The 25,346-nt window shown below is 37.6% G+C and overlaps 1 protein-coding gene across 1 annotated transcript in view; it reads left to right on the top strand.

Annotated features, from left to right (window-relative positions):
• The window catches only part of METRNL (meteorin like, glial cell differentiation regulator), a 34,063-nt gene extending 17,285 nt beyond the window's left edge, over window positions 1-16,778 (top strand). The window contains exons 3-4 of the mRNA XM_039335829.1: window positions 11,481-11,540; window positions 14,531-16,778. Of these exons, the coding sequence (XP_039191763.1) occupies window positions 11,481-11,540; window positions 14,531-14,847 (377 nt within the window). The 3' untranslated portion in view covers window positions 14,848-16,778. The remainder of the gene's footprint in view (window positions 1-11,480; window positions 11,541-14,530) is intronic.
• Window positions 16,779-25,346: the final 8,568 nt, after the last annotated feature.

The following is a 25,346-nucleotide window of genomic DNA, read 5'->3' as shown; positions in this document are numbered from 1 at the left end:
AAGTTTAACCAGCTTCTAGTCATTTAATTCAATTCCACCCCAATCTGGATTCCATATGAGATCGAGACATTTTACTGGCAGGCTTCCAACCTGGGTTAATATATACAGTGCTTGCTGTTATTGTCCTGATACTAGAGGGCAATGGAAAATTATTTTTGTGCTGGAGCAGAATACCAGATAAGAACTTTTATGTACTAAAGGACAGGAAACTTGTGGTGAGCTACTTTCTTGTACCTTTTCCCTTCCTCTTCTTCTTCCTCCTTGCATTTTAAGACTTTCCCTCTCTGCTCTATCAAAAAGAATATTTAGTATAGATGGAATTCCTAGTTTCTGAAATGAAGATTACTGGAGTCAGGAAGTAATAAGATATGCCTCCAAGCTCTGAAGGGTTCACAGTACCCTAAGGAGATGGAGAGAGGTTAGTGAATTAAGAAGATGATTAGCTTGAACTTAACAAATAAATTGGTTCCAAACCAACATTGCACTGGTTGCATATGAGCTATTTAACTGTTGAGGAGGTCCCTGTGAAACTTTCTTGTCATGGAAACAGTTCTGATCACAATGACAGAGGGTTAAAGCCCCAGGCACTACCAATGCCTCAGCACTTTTTTTCTCTTGCCAATGTGATTATTGTTGTTTTTCTTGTTTTAGCCACAGAAATATTTGAACAAGATGAAAAATGTTATATCCGCTTTGATATAACCTTAACAGTGGGCCATTGGATAATCAGATGATAGTCAGATGATGATTTCTACCCTGTCTTTTGAAGCAATCCGCACAAAGCAGTTTACAAGAAAAAAATGTTGCTGCAATCCTTGTGGGGAAAAGCAAAACACTTGGAAGGATCACATATTCAGGCTTGCTTCTTAAAAGCCTATTTCTTTTCACTGTTCATAAATGAAGGATATGACAATTAAAAATAATTAGTGAGCCAAGAAGATTGTAGTAATCTCTTCATGGTGTGTCAAACTACAATTAGAAGAAGGAGTGAAGTTATGAGAATCTGGCAGTAAGTTCTTCAGATCTGCAGAATGTATGTGATGCACCAACTCTGCACTGCAGCCTTTTAATGTGTAACTCAGCCCCCTTGTATTTTTAGTGTCAGATAGGAAGCAGAAGCAGGAAGCTTATCAAGACATAGTGGGCAAACGAGAGCAATTGTGTTTGGGTCACAGATATATTGATGCCGCAAATCGTGGTAGATGACAGAGAACAATAAGAAAAGACCATTTAAATAGCTGGCACTTATTTGCCAGGTTTTGGTGAAAGATTCTGCTTTTAAAACTGTACCCAGAACTGGGATGCCTTCCCTGGGTATTTCTTGTACGTAACTGGAACTGTGGGTCTAATTTACTGATTTTGTAGAAAGAGTTTAATAGAAACTACATGAACCAAGTCAGAAGTCAATAGGATCTTTCATTCTTTCCACAGTATTAAGAATTTACGTTCATTTATGGTCTTCTAAGGAGCTGTATGTGCATGGTTTATCCCACTTAATGTTCATGCTCGAGCAGGAGGGTATGTTCCTTCTTTGTGGCTAGATGTTATAGTTGACAGGAAAAGATTTTGGGAGGTCTTGGGTTTTAATAATCATGGCAGTGGTGTGTAGTTGGTGATGCCATATTATAGACATGGTCAGGAAGAGAATTTTAAGGTTCCTCACTTAATGTTTTGGAGGGGAGTGATTCTGAGAGGTTCCCCCCCCATTTTCCCCACATGTGAAGCCTATTTTGGAGCTTAATCTAGAGTTCTTTTATACCAGAGAACAGCAATGAGCCAAGCCACTTGACAGACTTATGCTTGGCATGGCAATACATCTTAGTTTTCCAAATTTTTAAGGAACTTGCTTCCAGAAGAAGCTCATAGACTCAGTGAGTTAAATGCTAGAAGCTATTTCTGCGCAAAAAAAATACACCTACTGTACAATACAGATATCAAAGCCTGTGTACACTTATACATAAACTCTAGGAATTAAATTTCGACCCTTTTCAAATAAGTGTAAATTTGACTGTTCTCTTCCTCGCCTGGCAATTGAGAGCCACCTCTCTAGTGTTTACATAAACTGTTCCATCTTCTAGCCTGAGAAGGGTTGGATTCTACTTGCCAGCTTTAAGAGCCTGGTGGCGCAGTGGTTAGAATGCAATACTGCAGGCCAATTCTGCTGACTGCCGGCTGGCAGTTTGATTCTCATTGGCTCAAGGTTGACTCAGCTTCCATCCTTTCAAGGTTGGTAAAATGAGGACCCAGATTGTTGGGGGCAATATGCCGACTCTATAAACAGCTTAGAGAGGGCTTTAGAGCACTATAAAGTGGTATATAAGTCTATTGCTAGTGCTATTTAGAGGAGCACATAAGAATGTAGGGGGGGGGTCAGGTTACACACTCCAAACTAGAGCAACACTTTTAAGAAACATGCCTAAGTAGCACACTATGATTCAAGCTTGGGTTTCTATATTCTCCTATGTTTTCTCTGTGTGCGCTTATTTCTGGGTTTCTAATATCAAGGCAAATAGGAGTTAGCTTGTATTTCTGAAGAAGCTAGATTATTTTTCTATAAAGTTGGAAGTGGGAGAAGCTTGCTCACATAACACTTGGTTTTTTTTTTTTCCTTGTCAGACACCAAGCTACTACCCATAGGAATTCCTGAATTGAGTTTCCTGAAATACAGTTTAACCCATAAATGCTTTTAATGAAACACTGTAATCCCAGTAGGCATAGTGTACCTTTGGAACAGTTTTATACTTTTGAGTATTCAGAAAGAGGATTTTTCCATTAATGTTTTCGTTTTATTGCAATGAACCTATCATTGAACTATCAAAAATCAAAGGGAATTTGAGGCTAATAAATTGTATAAATTACTATTTTTTTTAAAAAAAAAAAGATTCCACCGTTGAGAACATATTCTGTAGAGGAAAGCCATGCTAGGCTAATCAGAAGGAATCTGATAGCTGTTTTATTTAATTTTATCAAAAGAATAAGATTTTGAAAGCTTGTGTATTTGTTTGTTGGAAAGGACCGTGAGAATCCTTCCAACAGTATATTGTTCTTTCCTTTCAGCTGTAGATCCAAATGGTTAGGATCCTATAGTGAAAACTTCCCCAGGTGTGCAGGGCTTGGATTTTCAGTTACTTGTGGTGGTCATTGTCATTCCTTTAACTTTTTATTTTATGTTCTCCTGCAGAATTTCTATCTGACCCAGGTTTGAACTGATTCAATATGAATATGTTGATGAAGAATCTTTGCTGAGGATGAAGAGTATTAAAGAGTTGATTTATGAGTCACATCAGAAATGGGGAAAATGGATATAATAATAACAAAAACAATAATAATAAAAGTTGGAAGGGATCTTGGAGGTCATCTAGTCCAACCCCCTCTCAGCCAGGAAACCCTATACCATTTCAGACAAATAGTTGTCCAATATCTTCTTAAAAACCTCCATTGTTGGAGCATTCACAGCTTCTGGAGGCAGATTGTTCCACTGATTAATTGTTCTGTCAGAAACTTTCTCCTTAGTTCTAGGTTACTTCCCTCTTTGGTTAGTTTCCATCCGTTGTGTCTTGTCCTGCCTTCAAGTGCTTTGGAGAATAGCTCGACTCCCTCTTCTCTGTGGCAACCCCTGAGATATTGGATATATGTCACCCGTAGTCCTTCTCTTCATTAAACTAGACATACCCAATTTCAGCAACCGTTCCTTATATGTTTTAGCCTCCAATCTTTGTTGTATATGATGCACTTCTTCTCCAGAAGAACTGATATTCTTATATGCTACTGAGGGGATACCTTTTTCCGAATTTGAACATTCTGGAACTTTGGGAAAAATTTGAAGTATTTGAAATTTGAATGTATTTTTCTGTATTTTTGGAGAAAATCTAAAAAAGCATCTGAACACCACAAGTTAAGAGGGCTACATCTAATCCCTCATGTGATGAATAGAGACGTGTTGCTTGTATTAATTCAGTGAAGCAGATGAGTAGGAGATTCAGAAAAAACAAAAGACTGCATTTCTCTGCCCCCCCCCCCCAGCTTATACCTAAACTACAGAATCTGCCTTTGCGGATTTGTCTGATGCTTGAATGCAAATCCAGTAATTAAGCTGAGCCTGTTTACATAGACAGCTGTAATAAAAAAAAAATCATGTAAATGTGAGTGCTCCGTCCATCAGAAAAGAGTAGTATGGGCAACCTGTTGATATTCAGCAATTACAACTTTCAGTAGACCTTACAGTGGCCATGCTTGCTTGGATTGATAGGAACTGTAATCTAAAACCTAATAGAAAGCATCAGGGTATCTACTGCTTACTTTTTTTGTAAGGTAACTGTTTCAGAGGTTGATATAAGGAGGGTGTTAGTAACCTTTTGCTGCTATTGCCACTAAGCCTAGTTTACTGGTATCTTATACATTATACAAGTCTGAGCAGTTCAGTGGTGTTTATTTACAGGGAAGCACTAGCCGCAGAAGCTGTAGTATCTAATTAGTGGGCAGCTTTATTTCCTTATTTATCATGTTTAATTGGCTTGAAAAACAGGTATTTAATGGAACCTGTTTAGGAAATACTTGATTTACAAATAATATAATAATATAATAATTGCATTGTTTTCAATGGATGATAAATAGTAATAAACTGTGCACTCTTTTTTATATATTAAAAGCAGTTCTGCCTCTTCTTTTTTAAGGCAAATATAAAAGGATTACTATGATACTTATTAGAGGAGCAGCAACTTTGCTTTCTCCTCCTGCTGTTGTGGTTGTTTGGCCCTTGAAGACCCCTTAGTTGAAAACAATTCCCAGCTGTTCCTAGTTCCCATCTAAAGTTTTCAGTCCAGTCAGATTTCATCATAATTGTTGTCAGCCTTGTGGAAAATTTGACTTTCAGAGCCCATATATAATTATGGAAGAACTACTAGTGTTGGAACAGATTTCTTTCTACAATAAATATAATCAAGGCCTGACCACTACTATCAAAAATAGCTGCCAATAGTTCAGCAAGTAGTTTATTTTTGTCTAAATTGTGGATCAAAATGTTGCTGTAAAACTCTACAGATATCCCATACAGTCATAGAAGTATCAAGTCATTTGATTTTAATGGAACTTGTAAACAAGAATCTGTTCCATATTTCTGCTTCAGAATCATTCTAAAGATGAATGTTAGAATGACAGAACTGCATCTCATTTCAAAATTTCAATGTTGACATTATATATAATTTATGTTACTTTTCCACATAAGCATATTGAGGATGTTCCCTTGCATGGATCGGATGCTTTAATTCTGTGCCTATGACATAGCTTTATATAGTAAAACCAAAATGAGAATGTTCTAGGAGAAAAGCAGTCCAGTCTCAAGAACTTTGGGGCTTCTCCCCACTCCACCCTCCAGCCTCATTGGTAATATTAAGTGGCTAAGGATGGAGAGAAAATGATAGGTGTTGTCAAGTTTAGGGGACCTTGATGCTCTGTTGAAAGCATGCTACTTGGTAACTTAGGGCATTTGGAAAATGTTAAAATGCAAGAATGGACTAAATATGTCTCCTACTTGATAGATCTTCCAGAATGCTGGAGGTGCAGCTGGCACAGTGATTAGAATGCAATATTGCAGGCTAATTCTGCCTACTGCCAGGAGTTCGATCCCGACAGGCTCAAGGTTGACTCATCCTTCCATCCTTCAGAGGTTGGTAAAATGAGGATCCAGATTGTTGGGGGCAATAGGCTGACTCTGTAAACCACTTAGAGAGAGCTGTAAAGCACCATGAAGCGGTATATAAGTCTAAGTGTTCCTGCTATTTTAAGTGCAACCTGGTGATGATGCAAGGCAAATCAAAATTGATAGGTTATATCAAATGAACCCTTGCTATGGTTTGATAGGCACTTTTACAAATAAGAATATCCTTCTGCTATTCCAAAATAGTTTCTTACAAAAATTGCTTTGTTCCTGGAGGTTTATTATGGACACCTATGAAACACATTCTGCTTTTTTCTTGCTTGTTTTTCAAGGCTCTAAAAATACTTGCAAGTAGTAATGAGGAGTGAATTGTCATTGGCAGCTGTAACATTGCTGGAAGGTAACTGAACAATCATAATCTCCTGATTAAAAACAAACAAAAATAACTCTGAGGACAAAGCATTTTTTAATGCCCACTAGAAAATTTAGTTGTGACAATTTCATATCCAGTTTCCCCTGAAAATTGCAGAGAATAAATTGAAGGAAAATTGGTCAATTAACCATTTCAGGGGAGATTATTTCCATGACTTTCTTAGTAAGAGTATAAACTGATAAGGCAGGAATTGAGGCACCTGGACCTCTAATGCAGTTTTATGTGATAATATATTTAAAAAAAAAACACCTTTCTCCCCTCGCTTTCTACCACTCCATACTCCATACTAGGTAGTAAAGGTGAAGAGGTAGAAAGATATATTATTACTTAGTTCAGGTCATGATACCCCATCAGAGAAACTCCTACTTGACTTAACAGTGAGTCAGTATGATGACAGCAATATGCCGGAACCTCCTTAACATCCAGGCATTTGAAAGTGCAACGAAACTGCTCTTCTTCGTTTGTACTTTCGGCTATTATTGTTGAACCATCTGTAAGGTTTGTTTGTTTTGGCTTAGAATCCTGTGCACTGAGATTGTCTAAACCATCTGAATCACCTGAATCAGGAACTATAATAGTATTGTTGTTCTTAGCACATGGTCCCATGTTGAGGAAATTAGACAGCTTTTGCTCATAAATTGTAGTAGTAAGAGATGATACACTAACTAGAAAATCAATATGGAGGTGTAGGAACATTTTGTTGATAAGGTTTTCTTTCCTCATGTAAATGCCTTGATAGAAGGACACTACTGGCAGCTGCTTAACAACCAACTAGATCTTGGACAATCCGAATGCCTTTGGACTTTAGTTTCTTTTAGAGCAGGGGTGTCAAACTGCCGGCCCCGGATGCGTCATGTGGAAGCCCCAGCTCTGGCAAGGGGGAAAAAGTTGCAATATGTTGCGACATGCCACGTGATGTGACGAGTTTGACACTCCTGTTTTAGAGTATCTCTAGTTGATATTTCTTCTAATTTTTCAGGCAACAGCACCTGCATGCTCAAGTTTTCATAAAAAGTAGTAAAGGCTTTTAGCATGACTGTTATTTTTTTATTCAGCATTGGCACTGAAGTACACTGAGAATAAGTTTAATTGACACAGCATTCTATTTCTCTTCCAATTGTATGAACGACCTGCTACTTAAAATAGAAGGGTCTTTTAGCTAGCAACATGCCTGTTAAAATGACATCATATGGACTAACTGTTATTGCTGTAGTCTATGACTTGAAAGTCTCTATGTTTAAAAAAATAATCTAAATATAGATATAATGATTCAAGTTTTAAATAATTACTACATAAATCTGAATGCAGCCATGAAGATTTAAATTCATTAAAGCAAGAGTCTACCAATTTTTTTTCCCTAAGTGCCATCTTGTCATGATCACTGGTGAGACTGACCATAGATGCATAGTTAAATTGATAATTTCTCATTTTTATAATGAATATAAATGCCCTACTGGAATAACAAAGGAAGTTGTAGTTCTCCACCCATTCCATTTTTGGGTCTCCAGTGAGTAGATTTAATTAGCCTGCTGCTAGATAGGGCAGAGTTTTGAGTGAAAATGAATTCCATAACTAACTAGGGCATTATAGAAACATCTGCACCACCTTCTCTTTAGAAGTGGCTGAGTATAAAAAGCAGCTACATTCTTTCCTTGATTAGATTAGCGTGGGGTGTTTCTACTATTTCCAGGCTACATAGTTCTTAGAGTTGTAACAGATCTGGTCTTGAGTTTACACTTGATCTTCCTGTCTTCAGATGTATGTGTCAGCTATTTCTCTTCTAACATGCTTTATAATTGGTTTTCTTACATAAAAAAACCCACAAGTTAGCCATCCAAGATTTCATCTTGTGAATGTTTATGCACGTTTATATCTTAATTTTCACATAATCCTATAATGCATTTGTCTTCCATAACAATTATCGGCACAATAACTAATATGTTCTATATACAAGTTTTCAACTAGTTTTCTTTCATGGGAATCATTACCCAAGTATGTCAAAATGTGTTTAGGGAAAAATGCTGTCCACATTAGAAAGATGCTATTTAATTAAGACAGCGAATCTAATACCATGCTTCATGTAGAAATACAAATTAAGAATTTATAATTGATGGCTGTTCCTTCACTCTTGAGTCCAAGATAGTATTTGATTCAGCTTTAATTTTAATTGAAAACAAGAACTCACATAGCCATTTTCCATTGTGTTCTTGCTACTTCCATCTCTTTGACTAGGTGAAATCTGGTAATTTTATGGCTATGAATATTTTTTTTTTCCTCCTGGCAATAACAACAGTCTAATCTATAGCCCTAGCATTTCCTGATAGACCTCCATCCAAATGTTAAACAGGTCTGATCCTGTTTGCTTAGATTTAGCCAACTGCTCTATTTCATTATCTGTGCCATAACTATTGGCTATCGAATCAATGATAACAGAATCTTCCTGTACCTTCCTTGACTCCCTGAAAGAGAAAATTTGTCAGCAAGACAATCAGGTACCCAGAACACTTGGCAGAATTTGTCTCCCAAATGATGTCATGGTAATTTAAATCCCTATCACTGCTACCTCGTGCCTCTTAAAAAGAATTGCACTTTGCTTCTGGAAAGCATCATCCGTATATCTTTGGTTGGATCAGCCACAGTAAAGGCTAATAGTATTGCCCACATTCATTCCTCTGCTTATTTAAACCCAGATATCTTCGGCAGTATCACCACGTTAATTCATTTGAATTAGCAGATATGATACTTTTAATACACAGTGCAACTTCTCATCCCTAACTATTACTGCTGTTTAGAAATGTTCAGTTATTTGAGTCTGAAATGTTTCAGGCCTGAAAATGTCTCACCTCAGATTGGAAGCTTACAATAGCTATTAAGCCCATTGTTTTTCAAGGTCAAAAAGTTTTTTGAGTTTGAAACAGGGCTATTTACAGGTGGTCCTCAACTTACCATGGCAGTTGGGATAGAAAATTCATTGATAAATTATTTTGGTCATTTAGTGAAACATTATGGGACCACAACTTGTAATCTTCCTGCTGGCTTCCCCATTGACTTTGCTTGTCATAAACCAGCTGGGAAGGTCCCAAATGATGATCACATGATCCTGGGATACCACAACTGTGCCCAGATCATGATCACATGACCATGGGATGCTGCAATGATCATAAATGGAAGGGCTGGTCATAAGTCACTTTTTCAGTGCTTTGTAATTTCGAATAGTTGCTAAACAAATGGTCCTAATTCAAGGACTACTTGTAGATCCTGGATCAGTTGAAACAATGTGATTCAAGTTCCAAACATTCTGAATGTAAAACATTCTGAACATCCTTGAAACTTCTCCTTCTGAGTAAAATGTATCTTTGTTTGCTATATTCCAGTGATTGAAGTTATCTCATCAGGTCTTTACCATGTCTATTAAATCACATTTGTTTTTCTGAAATAAAGACTTCAAGCTCATCTTTATTTCTAACACCTGAGATTAGTGTTAGGCAACAAATCTGATAAATTTACCAGCCAGTTCTCTGATTTCCATTAAACATTTTAATAGGCCCCATCAGATCAGCTGTCTTCTTCATGATACAAGTCCTTACATCAGTGGTTCTCAACCTGTGGGTCGGGACCCCATTTGGGGTCGAATAACCATTTCACGGGGGTCACCAAACAACGCAGTCTGCCATTTTTCCCCCTTTTCCTTAGCTGTGCTACTCCCTTTTATTCTATTGGCTTTTGAAAGCCAATAGAATAGACTCTCTTGAATAGAGTCTAATTCTATTGGCTTTCAAAAGCCAATAGGAATTGTCCAGGCTGTCTCGGCCCTGCTGAGCCCGCCAAAAGTCCCATTCTGCAAACGGTGCTGCACCAGTTGAGTAGTCCTTGACTTACGACCAGTTGAGTAGTCCTTGACTTACGACCGGTTGGGGGTCGTGGCATTAAAAAGGTTGAGACCACTGCCTTACATGATCCTTCATTTGAGGTTCTTGCTTTGAATTCCCACCAGAGACAGTTAAAACTTTTCTGATGAAGGACATTTTTACCAATCTTTATGCAAGTCAACTCATGCAACCTGGTAATACAGACTACTGTATATTCAGGCGTATAAGGCAATCCGGCGTATAAGATGACCCCCGACTTTGGCGCCGAGTCGTATGCTTAGAAAGTCGTCTTATACGCCAGAAGCTACCGTTATTTCCGATGTATATTTCCGACCTTCCTCCTCCTATTTTCCCCCACAATAACAACCCTATGAAATAAGTTGGGTTGAGAAATAAAGACTAGCTTAAAATCTCCCAGACAACTTCAATGCCTAAAACAGGACTAGAACTCACAGTCTCCTGGTTTCTAAGCCAGCAGTCTTTAAGCAGGGAAGAGTGAAGAGAGTTCAGAATGTTGAAATGCATAAAATGTATGCTGACTGGTCTTTTTTAAGCCAGAAAATAAGCATGAATGGGTTCTTTACAATCACTAATTACTGTGCTGAGGGAAGGGGTAGCTTTTACCAGGAAACTGGCCCAAGCAAGAGAGGTTAACCCCCCTGTCCCAATATACTTCGGTGCTGAACTGTATCAGGTCTACAGTCTTTACTTTGTAGCTTTAGGGAAAAAATCCAAGGGAAAAACATGGAGCTACACATGGTATCTTTAATATGTGGTGTGACCTTCAGACCTCTGCCTGGCTTCATGAACCAGGGATGCAGGTGTAGACTGCCTCTGGCTTTGTCCCACAGCCTTGTGGTGCAACTGCTGATGAATAAAGGCTACTGTGTAAGGGCACAAAACAGCTGCTGTCTCTTTCCAGATGACTCTCTCTCTCTTTTAACTTCCTCTCTGTAGTCTCCTCTAGGCTCAACTACATCTTATGTTTAAGGCATGGCTACCAGATGCATCTTTATTTATGTTCTTATTTTAAATGGACTAACCAGTTTTGTTGATATAATCAGGAATAGTTTTTTTCTTCCTATTTCAAGTTCGGATACTTGGAATACAATCCTACAATCAAAGATCTTGAATTCTGCATTTAATCTGCAGGAATTTTTGCTTGCCGAATCTTGAGGAGTTACGTTTTAAAAGTTTATCCTGGAAAGTTAACCTCTGTCAACTTAAGGGAACTATTCTGCAAGAGGATACAATTCAATGTAGAATATAGATAGATATCAAAAGATTATTGTAAGAGAAAATGCCATATTCTGGATATGACATTAAATATGTCATATCCAGAATATGGACTATTGAGTTTTTAAGAGATGGACATTTTCATAGAAAATATTGATCTGAAGAAGTAGACTACACATTTGCTGGCTGAATTGAGTGGTACATTAAAGTTGACCTTTTAGATGTCCCTGGGAACAGCGTTTACTTTCTTGAGATACTAAAATGCCCTTCTTTGTTTCATTCTCAGCTCCCTGCCGACCTTGCAGTGACACGGAAGTTCTTTTGGCTGTCTGCTCCAGTGACTTTGGTAAGTTTCCTTGATTTCTGGATGGCTGCTGAGTTCACCATTGCTTTGTAAAATGCCATTCTTCCCTTGTGATAATCTGCTGGATTTGGCCTACAGAAACTTCACCAAGCAGTGAACAAACTGAAAGCCCTAGATTGTAACCAACAAGGGAGCCCTTTTCTGCTCATGTTGGAGTAAACAAAGTGTATCCAAGAAGTACAAAGGGAACAAGGGAGGAAAAGCCTTTATGGGGTTTTAGCTCTGAAGGGCTTCAATTAAATCATTGTGTTTGGCTAGTTCCTTTCTGCCATGGACAAAGAAAGAGATGGGCTGTGGTAATAGTGGTGGAGGTTCAAAGGTTTTTAGGAGCGAGTAATAGGAATTATCCTCTTGATGTTTCTAAATAGACCCTTGATAAAAACTAAATCCCTGTTTCTTGTTGCTTTTAAAGATGAAGTTTATACTTAGTCCTGCAGGGGTATACTAGAATAGGGTCTTTTATCTTGCTGACTGCTTACCTATAAGAAAGGAAGAAGTTTCTCAAAATGTACAGAAAGAAATAAAATAGCGGTAAATGAGACTTTTTCAGGAATAGAAAATATTTACTTTTACACTGGTCCAAAAATATGACTAATTCTTCATTAAGGGTTACTTTTTAATAATACCATTTGGAAAAAAAAGGGGGTTTCTAAAACCTGAAAGCAAAACTGACTCAATTCAATCATTAAAAAAAAAAAAATCTTTTGATGCATAGACATCCAATAGAATTTTTCTGTAGGCTCTCTGGATAGAAAGTGCTACAGTATGGTTGGACTTAATCAGTATGCTTAGCAGAGATCCAGCAGAATTACATATTATTCTTCTCCAAGTACATTTTGCCTGCAAAAATTGCCTGCCTGAAATGCTTAGATCATAAATAGAGATAAACACAGTGATCTGTGCCAGCAAAAGGTATCACTTTTTTTCTGTTATGTCTCCCCCAAAGAGACAAGTGGTTTCCCTTAGTATGACTAGTGGGGTAACTGTTTTCCTCTTTATGGTAGTGAAATAGCATTAAAGCAATTTTCCCACGCTTGGAATCCAAAGTAAATGTTGTAATGAAACAGCTGGGCATGTCTGGTCTTGGACATGTGCTACAGATATAAATACAGCCTATTAGTATTGTGGATATAATAGGGGTATATTCTGAACAGGGAGGAGGATGCAACTCCCAGACATTGTGGTGGGATTGCTCTTGCTCCGTCTTGATGGAAAATGTTGCCTAGACAGGTGGTGGCTTGCTGTATGTATTTCTTCAGGGCAGAATGCCAAAGAATTCAATGTAAATGTTACTGGCCATTAATAGAATGTGATTTAAATTTCTAGGATGAGTTTTGGTGCAGGCCTTTATTTATTTTAATAGTGATGCTTATCCTGTTTAACTAATAGGCAAACTGGTCTTTTCCAGGTGTTTTGATACCTCCAGGTGTTTTGTTTTGCTTTGTTTTGGTGTTTAGGTTCCTTGACACATGGTTATTTCTGTGTTCTGAAATTTCCCAAGAGCTAAACAGTGCTCTTCTCCAGCATGATGACTGAAGAATCCACCAATGGGTTATTTCAGTCCTCCTACCCAATCAGACTAAGTTGTCAAGTTGTCACGCCCCTCCTTGACTGGAACCTCCCAGTTTCATCTTAGTCTTTCGCCCATGAGGACGTGATAACTTGACTCTCAGGTTTGTTGTATGGCAGGTTAGACTAAATTATAGTAAACCCATTAGTGGATTCTTTGAATTAGAGAATTAGAGGCTTCTAGCCTCTGATTATTCCCTTTACAGGGGATTCTGGCCCCTATTCCCTTTTAAACAGGGGAGGAAAGAAGTATTCCTCTCCACATTAAGGGGGTGGCTGTTTTCTCCCTAAACTCAGCAGTTTGCTGAGTCTCTTTCCCAGCACCTTTTGGGATACGGGAGGGGGTGATTCTTTCTCCCTACAGCTCAGCCGGGGCTGATTCTCCTTCCTACTTCCCTTGCAGAGGCCTCCAGTCCCTCTCACGGCCGCCATTTTGAGGCCACGTGGCCTTATACTTCTGACCGGACTCGGTTGGCACTCCATCGCTCACGGCTCCTTTCTTCATGCTAACTTTATAGATGAACTCTTAACTTTATGCAAATGAAGAAAATATTTGTTTCCCTATTTTGTCAATTTTTTCAGTGGATAGATTGAACGTTTAATGAACAAAGTACTCTTTCCCTATTTTGTGAACTTTTGTAATGGATAGATTGAACGTTGTTTTAGACACAGCTGAAATGAAGAAGTGCCTTGGCTCTAAACCCCAAGATCATTACAATAAGCTTTAGTAGATTAAGCATGGATCATAGCTTTTCTCAACTGTGAGCCCTTCAAATCTGTTGGACTAACACTTAATAATTGCCAATATCTAAAATAGTAAAATAGATCTTCCCCAGGCTGGAGATTATGATAGGTAGAAACTAAATATATCCAGAATGCAGTATTACTAGTTTTTGTTTAGTTTGGGAAATGAGTTTAAAACAGAGCATTCTTAATCTAGATTATGTATCATGTTTGTTTTTAATTTTAAAATTAAATTTTAAAATTTAATAACAGTGAGGTGAAACTGGAGAGGTACTCATATAAAACTAAAAAAAATGCTTTTCTTGGATGTGTTTTAGATACCTGAAACGGGAAAAAGCCCTTTCAAAAATATTGCTATATATGCATAAACTCAGATACACAATTTAAGGTTTCAAATGCAACAATATATAATTAAACCAACAAACTTTGTAAGAATTTAGTTTTAAGAACACAACAGAATTTGCCTCACTTGTGGGAGGGATGTTAACATCTGGTCCTGCCGCTCTTTTTCTTCCAGGACAGCCCACTGAGTAAATAATTTGTTAACCAAAATCCCATGCATATTAAAGAGAATGATAAATGCTCATATAAAAGTCGATATCAGGATAGCTCTATATCTAATTGGTTTGTTGTTGTTTTTTACCTGTGCTTCTTCCTAGTTGTCAGAGGTACGATCCAAAGTGTAATCAATGAGGAGGATCAGCAGGATTCCATTATCAGTATAAACATCAATAGAATCTACAAGCAGAAAACAAGGATCTTTCACTCTGCTGAGGAGAGCGGTCAGTGGCAAGGACAGATCAAGACTCTGCTCCAGTGTGGGGTAAAACCAGGAGACGGAGACTTCCTCTTCACAGGCAGCATGCACTTTGGGGAGGCCAGGTTAGGCTGTGCCCCACGTTTCAAAGACTTCCAAAGGATGTATAAAGAAGCCAAGGACAAAGGACTAAATCCATGTGAAATTGGCCCAGACTGAAATGATGTTCTTCAGCTGTAGGTTACTCTTAGAGCTCAGCCAGAACTAATTCTTAGTTGCTGCAGATGTGCTGATTTAAATGGAACTAATAACAGAGAGGAACCATCTGATGTCAGGAACAAAATATTCTCCTTTAAAGAGGTCTGTAAGAGGAGGCTGGATGAGCATGGAGTATGGAGGATCATTGAAGTCTAGAGACTCCTTATTGCTGCTTGGAGGCTGGACTTTACAAATCCCGAGGTACTTTCTAACCCTATGACCGTACGACTATAAGAACCACACAAGCTGCTCTTCGCGGCCAACGGCTTGCTTATGGAACTGACTGAAGTACAAAGCTAGAATGCCATCCCATATTTAGTCCATTTGAACTAAATTATTTTTATAAGTTCCCTGGGGTGGGGAGGAACGAAATGCGTCACAATCCAGGTCTTAAAAATATCCATCAACCAATGAACCTTTGAATCTTTGTAATGCTAATGTGTAAAATGTGTTAAGCAGATGTAGCATTTTGCATGGTATACACAGACGACAATGTGGTAGAAGCCGGTGAACCCATTTTAACATTGACGCTTTGTTTAAAAAGAAGAAAAAAAAAAAAACAGAAAAAAGGCTTGTTGTACAATTTTTAAAAAATGGTTTCTTATGACAGAAATTTATGGAATTAAACGCTTTTCTTTTCTTTTCTTTTTTTAAGAGAGAGAATGTACAATTGCCACCTGCAGTTTATGTTCAGAGTGGATGAGTTGTTTCCATTCCAGAGAAATAAAATGTTCCTGGATTTGAGCCAATGTTGTTGTGATTCCCATGCTGCTTCTGCCTTCTGCACTTTTAAATTTAACTGATTGGTATCTGCACCAAGGTGGCAAAAAAGCTATTTTAAGTGCAGATTTTGTTTATGTACAATACTTGCACCACCTTCCAGGGACTGCCTTCTCTCGGAAGGCATTTGAAAAGCTGATAACACCTTGAAATGTAACACTCTAGTCGGTACACCATACCAGCTTTGCTCAAATCTGGGCAATTAAAGAATGCTCTTCTGTTATTGTTCTTCATTTGCAAAATGTACATTCTTGTTCATAAATGAGGTTCACTTTCATAAAATAAAGTAACAGTGTAGAAATAAATGACAATTTAAATACATGAGCATCCACAATAGAATGAAATACAAATTTAATATAGTGGAGATGTCTTAGTACAATCCACTCATGCCTGATGTATAGTTATCACTACTTCTTCATTGGGAATTGAATTTCCATTTATTCCCAGTTATATTATCTTCATTATTATTCCTCCACCCCAGTCTGTCATATTCGCGGTTTTCGATGCTTATTGTAAGGACTAAAAAATCCCAGCGGTCATATAAAACAATGGTAAAGAAATGGATTATTTAGTATTCTACAAGAACTTTGAAGGCATGGGATAGCCTCTGTACATTATACACCCAATTTCCCTATCTAAGAATTGATGTGAATTGGGGTTGCTACAGAAGAACAACTGAAAAAGTTTTTCTGCATACTTTTTTTCATTTTTACTTATACAATAATATATATTGGGCCCAAATATTCAGCTACTTCCATTTGACCTTTTTATAAATGTATATACTTCACTTTTGACTAAATGGATCTCCAGATTCATGTTGTTGACTCCTGGCAACTGCCTGGAAAGTCCCTCACAGTTTTCTTGGCAAGATGTCAGAAGTGGTTTGCCTTTGTCTCCTTCGGAGGGCTGGGTGTGACTGGCCAAAGGTCGCCCAGCTGCTTTGTGCCTAAAGTGGACTAGAACTCATTCTCCCAGTATCCAACCTGCTGCCTTGATCCTTACACCAAACTATATCTCTCCAAATTCACTTACAATAGATTAAAATTTGTCTGCTACAATAGTTGCAAATGGAAAATGGCAATAAAATCAACAATAAATGCTCAATAATAGCACACTGAATTGTTGTTATTCTTCTATGCCCTGTCAAGCTTTTATGACTGGCACCCAAGCACTCACAATTTTCCTCTTGGACCCTTATTTAAGTAAGTTTCCTGAATAAGTCTTCAGGCCTTTCATGTTTCTTTTGAAGTAAACATTCTTCTGATTATATCCCCATATTCTAAAGTTAATTTATGCCTTCCCAGCATGTCCATGAAGCATCTATGTTTTTCCTATAAATATTGGCTGGAGCTTGGCTTTTCTCTTGAAGTTACCAGCCATGCTGATCACTCCCTTTCCAGCTCTATTCTAAGTTCTTTGTCCTCCCTACATTTTAGGCTTTGCCATATGGCAAGTTCTCTTTTGTGTGGGAAGTTTTCAAGATTGCTGACATGCATTGCTACATGCTTATTATCACAATACTGGCAGGTGCACTCATAAAAATTAAAGACTCTATAAGGGAGGAGTTGACAACAGTAATTTAATACACAGCCCATTTTTTTTAACAAAATGTCTTTAAGTGGAATATCATGGTCATGATCTTGATGATGGGCCACACCGGATGGCCAATGATGCTACTCCCTGTCTTTATGTTGTGTTGTCAAACTTAACCTGTGGCTAAGGCTGTTTCTCAGGAAAGGCTGTCAGATCAGTTGAAAAGAAGGGATGGTGAGTTGTAAATTGAAGTGGAAAGCCAACCGACTTGCTATGAAAGGAAACTATGAATCTCTATTTCCTTTCACACTAAAGCTAATATAGAAGATTACATGGATTTTTAAGATTTGGCAGCATTTTAAGACCCAAGAAGTTTTTTTTTTCTTAAAAATATTTTAAAGATCTCTGAAAGTTGAAGCTGATGATTTCAAAAAGCAATATGCATTTGAATGGTACAATTACAATGAATTAATTTAAAGCAATATTACTATGTCTGAGCTTTGTAAGTTTGAACATCTATAGTATTGATAATGGGAAATGTTGGGAAAATAAAAACTACAAATTTTCAGTTAGCAGCCTTTAGCAGCTTGATTTGTTTGCTTAACTTGACAGGCTCCCAAGGGCAATGGAAGAGGAGGCCAGTGTATTGATCTCAGTCTTTGATAGAGAAGAACTGGAAACAGCAATTCATGATATCAATGATAGATAAAGCTGCAGGATTAAATGATATTCATGTTGATCAAATAAAATTTTTGGGAGATTTTGCCAAGCAATGGTTGTTATCACTTTTTAATGTATGTTTGGCCTCAAACTTTTTTTTTTTTGTTGTTGTTGTTTTTTGAAGATTTGGAGGAAAGCCTGGGTTATTGCACTTCTGAAACCCGGAAAAGAACCAAAGGATCCAAATAATTTTTGTCCATTCCCACCTTTGCCACCTTTCAAACTATGAGAGAGTTCTATTAAATAGAATGTTTCCTATCATTGAATCAACTCTTATTCCTCAACAAGCAGGTTTCCTGCACAGGCCAGATATTTATACGCATCCATCACATAGAAGATGGCTTTCAATTAGGCATAATGATGGGAGCTGCTTTTGTGGATTTATTTGCGTTCTGTGACACAGTTGATCACAGGAAGCTTCTCTTTAAATTATATAATATCACACACAATCTTGTTCTGATTAAATGTATTAACCTTATTAATCATCACCTTCCAGGGAAAAAACAACCGGTGGAGAGCCCAGCGACATGGTCTTCCACAGGGGACCATTCAATATATATACCAATAATGAACCTATTGGTCCTGATACGTTGTTTTTCATCCATATTAATGATTTGGCACTTACTGCTCAGGGAACTAACTTCCAGGAAGTGGAAGACGAGCTTACTCTGGCTCTTAAAAATATGTCAGAATACTATAATGAGAATGGACTAAAATCTAACCCATCAAAAAAATAATGTCTGTGCATTTCATCCCCCAAACAGGCCAGACATAGGTTCAATATTATCTAGGATGGAGTGGCATGTTGTCAGAAGCCACATTATCTTGGTGTTACACTGGACCAAACATTAATCTTGAAAAGACATTGTTACAATTTAAAGCGAAAGATCTCTACCTGTAATAATCTCAAACTATGCTGGAACTATTTGGGATTCCACACACCATTACTATTTGAATGGCTACCCTTGCATTGTGTTACTCAGTGGGAAAGTACACTTGCCTATTTGGAGCTGGTCTGTACACCCTATCCTGGTGGATAGGGAGCTTAGTGGTACATGCTGGATTGTTACTGGATGCCTACACTCCTCCCCACTTGATAAACTATATATCTTGGTGAAATAGCCCTGCCAGGTATTATTCCTCAACAAGCTGGCTTCCTATACAAGCCAGATACTTTGTGTGGCACAAAACATGGGGTGTGTAAAGGTGTTACATGATTGGTGTTACACCGATTATCGGCCAAGTACAAAAAGACTGAAATCATGAAGGAGCTTTTTAGTTTGTGCCAAGGAGATTGTTACTACACCTCAAAAAGAACAATTAAAAAGATGGAAACTTCAAGTTAAACATCTTCATAATTGGATAGAACCGATTGAGGAGTTGCCTGAAGGTTCAGAGGAAGAATGGACAATTTGGACAATTTGGAGATGTTTAAACAGACTACACATACTGGTTTGACTAGAATTAAAGACCACATGGAAAAAAAACCCCAAAGGTTTCTCCCAGAGAACAAGGGTATGTACTACAAATGTGGCACTATTCAGACAACTATCCATCTTTTACAGTGCCCCCTGGTACTGACATGCACATAGAATGACTTGCTGGTAGGAAATATCCCTGTCATCAATGTGGCCCACCATTGTGCTAGAACCATATAAATCTGTTTTTATTAAAAGTGTTTAATCTTTTAACATTTTAATTAATAATTTTCCCCTTTCTAGTTTCTGCCTTTCTGACACAAGGCAAGATGAGCTTTATTTGTGCTTACATTTCCTGGAGTGGTTGGGGACTTTTATACAGCTGGAGAGAAGCCTTTGTTATCCATCAATCCTAGAAGAATATCCTTCATATTAAATGTAGGACTATTTTAATTTCCATGGAAGACAAGGTAACATCTTCACTGGGTGAATCCTAGGCTGAAAGAAGAATTATCCTTGCAAATAATAACACATTCAATATGGCTTCCCCATAAATCATGTTTCAAAGGAAGAAACTTCTTAATTCCTATCTCTTTGATTAGACGTTTCAAGAGTAGGTTGTCTGGATTGGCAAAGGTGTGTACACCCTGAACTGGAATAATAAGGGTGTGGTAAATAACATCTTCCTGTGGTAACTTTGGAGCATACAATTGTATTATCATTATTTTGGTATTGCACCTGCTTGTTAGTGTAGGGTTTTTTCCCCCTTTGTAGTAGGATCAGTTTTCATGTAAACAACTTGTGCAAATGGGCTTCTATCCAAGAACAGCTCATCTATTCATGTAACAAAATGTTCAATACAATGTCCTAGAAAAGCATGAGGCAATCAGATTTCCAATCCACTCAAAAGCATCAGTTTGAGAGAAGAGTCCCTGTTCCTTCTGATAGTTGGTGGGCAAACTTTTTTCTTCCAGCAACTGGAAGAAAATGACCTATCACTTTGGTAACTGGTTGGAAATAAGATACTGCTGAATGATAGAGGCTAGGCATATCTGTTTTATTTATTTTTATTTTTTAAATATATACATGCAGTGTTCTTATAAGCAATCCATCCAAGTTGTTGTTTGAAAGAAAACCAATATCTACAATTAGACAAATAGACTTTAGAAATAAAACTATGCATGCTATTTTAATAGAAGCATTTAGATTAGGCTTTCCGAACCTGATGTCTTCCAGATATCTAAGTCTATAAGCTGAATTGGGAGGAGCAGATGTGGTTTGCACTGTCAAGCTAGGAAAAGCCAAGTTGGCTATTTGAGAACAATTACTAAGGCTGAGAGTCCCTCTTTTAATGTCCTCAACCTAATATGCAGCTGAATCCCTTTAGACTAGAGCATAGCAATCACCAAAACCCATTGGTTGCTTGCTTTTAAACATTATTTATAATGTATTTGTATTTAAAAACCAGGATAGTTTCCCAGGACAGTTTCCAATAAAATAATGTACTATAATGATCCTATCACAAACTTACAGAAGTAAATCTTCCTGAGGACTATAGAGTTTTTTCCAAGGTAAGTGCACATATGATTACACACTTGTAAACCTAGAAAAGGTCATTAACTATTAAACAAAAGGGCCAAGACAATGATTTTGGGAGATTCTGACCTGAAAGTGTAGCGTGTTTGGGTTTTTTTTAAAATTCTAAGATAAAATTTTCTCTTAACTCATGACATCTCACATTCTCTTGAAACACTTTTAGAGTTTCTATAGAAATTGCTTTATGGAACATCGATGTGATTTCATCTTTGGAGCTGCAAAAGTTTTTCCTTGGTCAGAAGATGGATTAAAGTCTTACAAGGAAACATATATAATGTTTTTTTCAAAGTTAAGTGTCTAACAATATAATCATTTTTTTTCTTTTTGATCGTTCTCACTATTATGGGTTGGTTATAATGAGATTCGTATGTGGGTTCTTTTTTTTTCTTTTAACAGAAATCAATATAAGGGAATTTGCTTGTTCAGAAACGCTATTTTAATTCATAGAAAGAAAGTAATGATATTCATTCGGTTCTTGGTGTGTGAAATTCAAATTCTCATGGGTATTAACAGACACTAGTTTATTTGATGGTGGCAGATTGCTTCAGCATCTAAGTTCGTTCATTCATTGATTCATTCATTCATTCATTCATTCTATTTGTATGACTACCCTCATGATATTTGCCTTTGGATGGAAAATAACAAGTTAAAAATACCAATAAGGACAAGAGAAACTGAGCACATTGGGCAGCACACATATCTGCATTAATACCCCCCCCCACACACACACACCCAAGTAGGCTTCCTGCCACAGGACCCAGAGGAAAGCCAACTTTTTAATGTCTGTGGAGATTCTCAATCATCCAGGTCATAGTTGTCTCAGAGGTGTTATTTTTCTTCACTGGATTGTTTTTTCCTTGAGGAGGAAGAAGAAAACATTTAGTTTCTGATCCAAGAAGCTTCATCAAGAAGCCCCACCGTCAGAACTGATGAAGCTTTTGAATGAGAATCAAAGTGTTTTCTTCTTCCTCCTCCTAAAGGAATAAACCGTCTAGTTGCCTTTTGAAGAAAAAAAGCAACTTTAAGACCATTTTTTTAATGTTGTATGAAAGACCACCAAAGTAAGGGTCAACCAACTCTCTTGGGGTATGATGATCCACAGGGTGGGTGCAGTGATTAAATTTGGAACTCAAGAATACACAAGAGAGGGACATTATAATGAAAATGGCTTCTTGACATAAAATCTTAAGCAAGATTTTATAAGGAGCTAGCAACAGAATTATCCAAGGTAAACCTGTATGAATTCTCATATGCTTATATGGAGATATATATATATATATATATATATATATATATATAGGTCTTTGGTTGTTCGGGAGAGAAAACCCGAACAACCAAAGACCTATATACAAATACCCGCGAAAACCTCAGAAAACAAATATATATATATATATATATATATATATATATATATATATATATATATATATATATATGGATATGCCTATGTGGATGAGCTTACAGGAAGAGTACAAAGGGGCTGCTTAGTGAGCTTTGTAATCAAGTGAGGATTCAATCACTGTTTGTCCTCTGTTTTAAAGAACTGCAATAGAGAAGTGATGTAAGATCTAAAACTCAAAACAGAGAACAACCATAGGAAGATCTGATAAAATGAGCCATGATTCCTGAAAGTTTTCCTATAAGAAACATGTTGCCCTTTTAAGATGCTGCAAGGCTCTCTACTGTTTTAGCTTAGGGTCAGAGCACCCTATATGTTGCAAAAAGCTTGGTTGATAATGTTCTGAACTGCAAATAGAACAAGTATATATAGTACAGCCACCTATCTTAGTGTAACTTTAATGATTGGGCAGTATATTGAGTGATGTAATATGCCCTAAAACAAATAGGTGAATCAGAGTACTAAATTCTCTCTTTGATTTTCAAGACTTACAGGAGCCACCCTATTTCATTTTGGAAAATGGGAAATGTTATGTATGAATCACAGTAGAATGACGGTGAGGAGGACACCTACGGCTGACCTGGCTAGTGATGTAGACTTGACAAGGATCTCTAAGGCTAGGAAATACTAAACAGAATTAGCTGGGTGTAACACTGTGGATAGCACATGGATCCCAATAGGGGCATGAGTTGTTTCAGGTAGAGAGTTTTGGTTTTGGTTTTCTTCAGAGTTATGTAGCTCTCTGGGCAGTTAGAAAACAATCAACAAGCCCTTTCCATGTGAATAAATGTTGTTGAGATCATAAAAGAAATTTTACGGGCAAACTCTTCCACTGAGAGAGCAGGACAGGCCATAGAAAGGAAGTCGTTAACTGGCTTTTCTTATGTGTACAGTAGGTAGGCATTTGTGTGAAATTTGTGGTCCTTCCAAGTTACTTCCCTGGAAGTTATAGTCCCTCTACACCTGGAGAGTCACAAGTTCCTCACTGCAGCATATGACACAGGAATTAGCACAGGAAAGACAAAATTGCACTTTATCAAACACTGTTCCAGGTTCTTCAGTGAAGACATAAATATTAGAACTGAAGTTGGTATGCTTCTCTCTTTCTTTCTTTTGGCATTCACAGTAAGATTTATTCCCATTTATCTATCCAGTGTAGAAGCAATCACACACACACACACACACACACACACACACACACACACACACACACACGGAGGGAGAGAGGGAGGGAGAGAGAGAGAGAGAGAGAGAGAGAGAGAGAGAGAGAGAGAGGGATGTCACATGAGATCACAAGAATTACTTGTGAGCATTTTCTAAAGTTGATAGAGATAGATAGATAGATAGATAGATAGATAGATAGATAGATAGATAGATAGATAGATAGATAGATAGATGGACGCACGCATGGACGGATGGATGCACGGACGGACAGTGCATTCACAAAGTATTCAGACTCCCTTCACTTTTGTCAATTTTGTTATGCTGCAGCCTGATTCATGGTTGTTGAAATTTATTTTTTTCCTCGTTATAGGGTCCCTCAGTACCTATAATGACAAAGTGAAAATAGAAGTTTAGAAATGCTTGTAAATTTATTAAAAAGAAAACATGGAAATATCACTTATTGGCATAAGTATTCAGACCCTTTACTCAGTACTTTGTTGAAATACCTTTGGCAGCAATTACAGCCTCAAAACATTTTGGGTATGCGACAAGCTTTGCACACCTGGATTGGAGGATTTTCTGCCATTCTTCCTTGCAAATCCTCTCAAATTCAGTCAGGTTAGATGGCTACTATCGGTGGACAGCCATTTTCAGGTCCCTTTAGAGATGTTCCATAGGGTTCAAGTCAGGGCTCTGGCTGGGCCACTCTAGGACATTCACAGAGTTGTCCCTAAGCCATTCCTGTGTTGTCTTGGCTGTTTTCACTTTGCCACTGTGGGGTACTGAGTGTAGATTAATGAGAAAATTAATTTCAACAACTGTAGAATCAGGCTGCAGCATAACAAAATTGACAAAAGTGAAGGGGATCTTAATACTTTCTGAATGCACTGTAGAAAGATATAGATGGATGGATGGATGGATGGACAGATGGATGGATGGATGGATGGATGGACGGACAGATGGACAGATGGATGGGTGGGTGGGTGGGTGGGTGGGTGGGTGGATGGATGGATGGATTGAGAGAGACAGAGAGAATTACTATGTCTTCCCTCCCCAAATCATGATCCAGTAATAAAGTTGTTGATACTGTAAGAAAGAAATAGTAGCAAACCTTTCATTATGAGTCGAGATTCTTTGAAGGTTACCTGTGTTTTATTACAATTTTAAGAATATTATTTTTGTGATTTGAGTATTGCAATGTGCTAATCTGTAAACTGCACAAGTTTTACCTAGACATATTTCAGGATTACAAGTCACATGGTTGATGGTGGTCTTAAATATAACCTTACAAGTAAAGAATAGTTTAACAGTTATTCCACAGAACCCTTTTCTTTCTACGTGACTGGAAGGGTATATGACATTCATTGGTCTTTGCAATGCTTCATCTGAAATGTATTCTTAAGAAGCCCTGGTGGCACAGTGGTTAGAATGCAGTATTTTAGGTTAACTCTGTCCACTGTCAAGGTTGATTCAGAATTCCATCCTTCCAAGATTGGTAAAATGAGGACCCAGATTGTTGGAGGCAATATGCTGACTGTGTAAATCACTTAGAGAATGCTGTAAAGCACTATGAAACAGTATATAAGTTTAAGTACTATTGCTATTAAGGGTGGGATTCCACAACATGAATGTCATTCATTGCAATATGGCATCTATTCTTCCTGCAGCCACATCACCAGTTCACATCTTGAGAAGGTCAGACATTATGAGCATCTCCACCACTTTCTATATGGGGTGGTTGAGATTCTCTTTGTTTTATAAGAGACACCACAGTACATAATGTCCTTTTCCAGTTGGCAGAGAAGCTTCTGTTCCTTTAATAAATTCATAGAAGGAAGACTTTATCAGAA

Source organism: Crotalus tigris, unplaced genomic scaffold (assembly GCF_016545835.1).
Source record: "Crotalus tigris isolate CLP2741 ecotype Arizona unplaced genomic scaffold, ASM1654583v1 scf7180000017662.1067850, whole genome shotgun sequence".
Lineage (NCBI taxonomy): Eukaryota > Metazoa > Chordata > Lepidosauria > Squamata > Viperidae > Crotalus > Crotalus tigris.
This window is presented reverse-complemented; position numbering and strand designations above follow the sequence as displayed.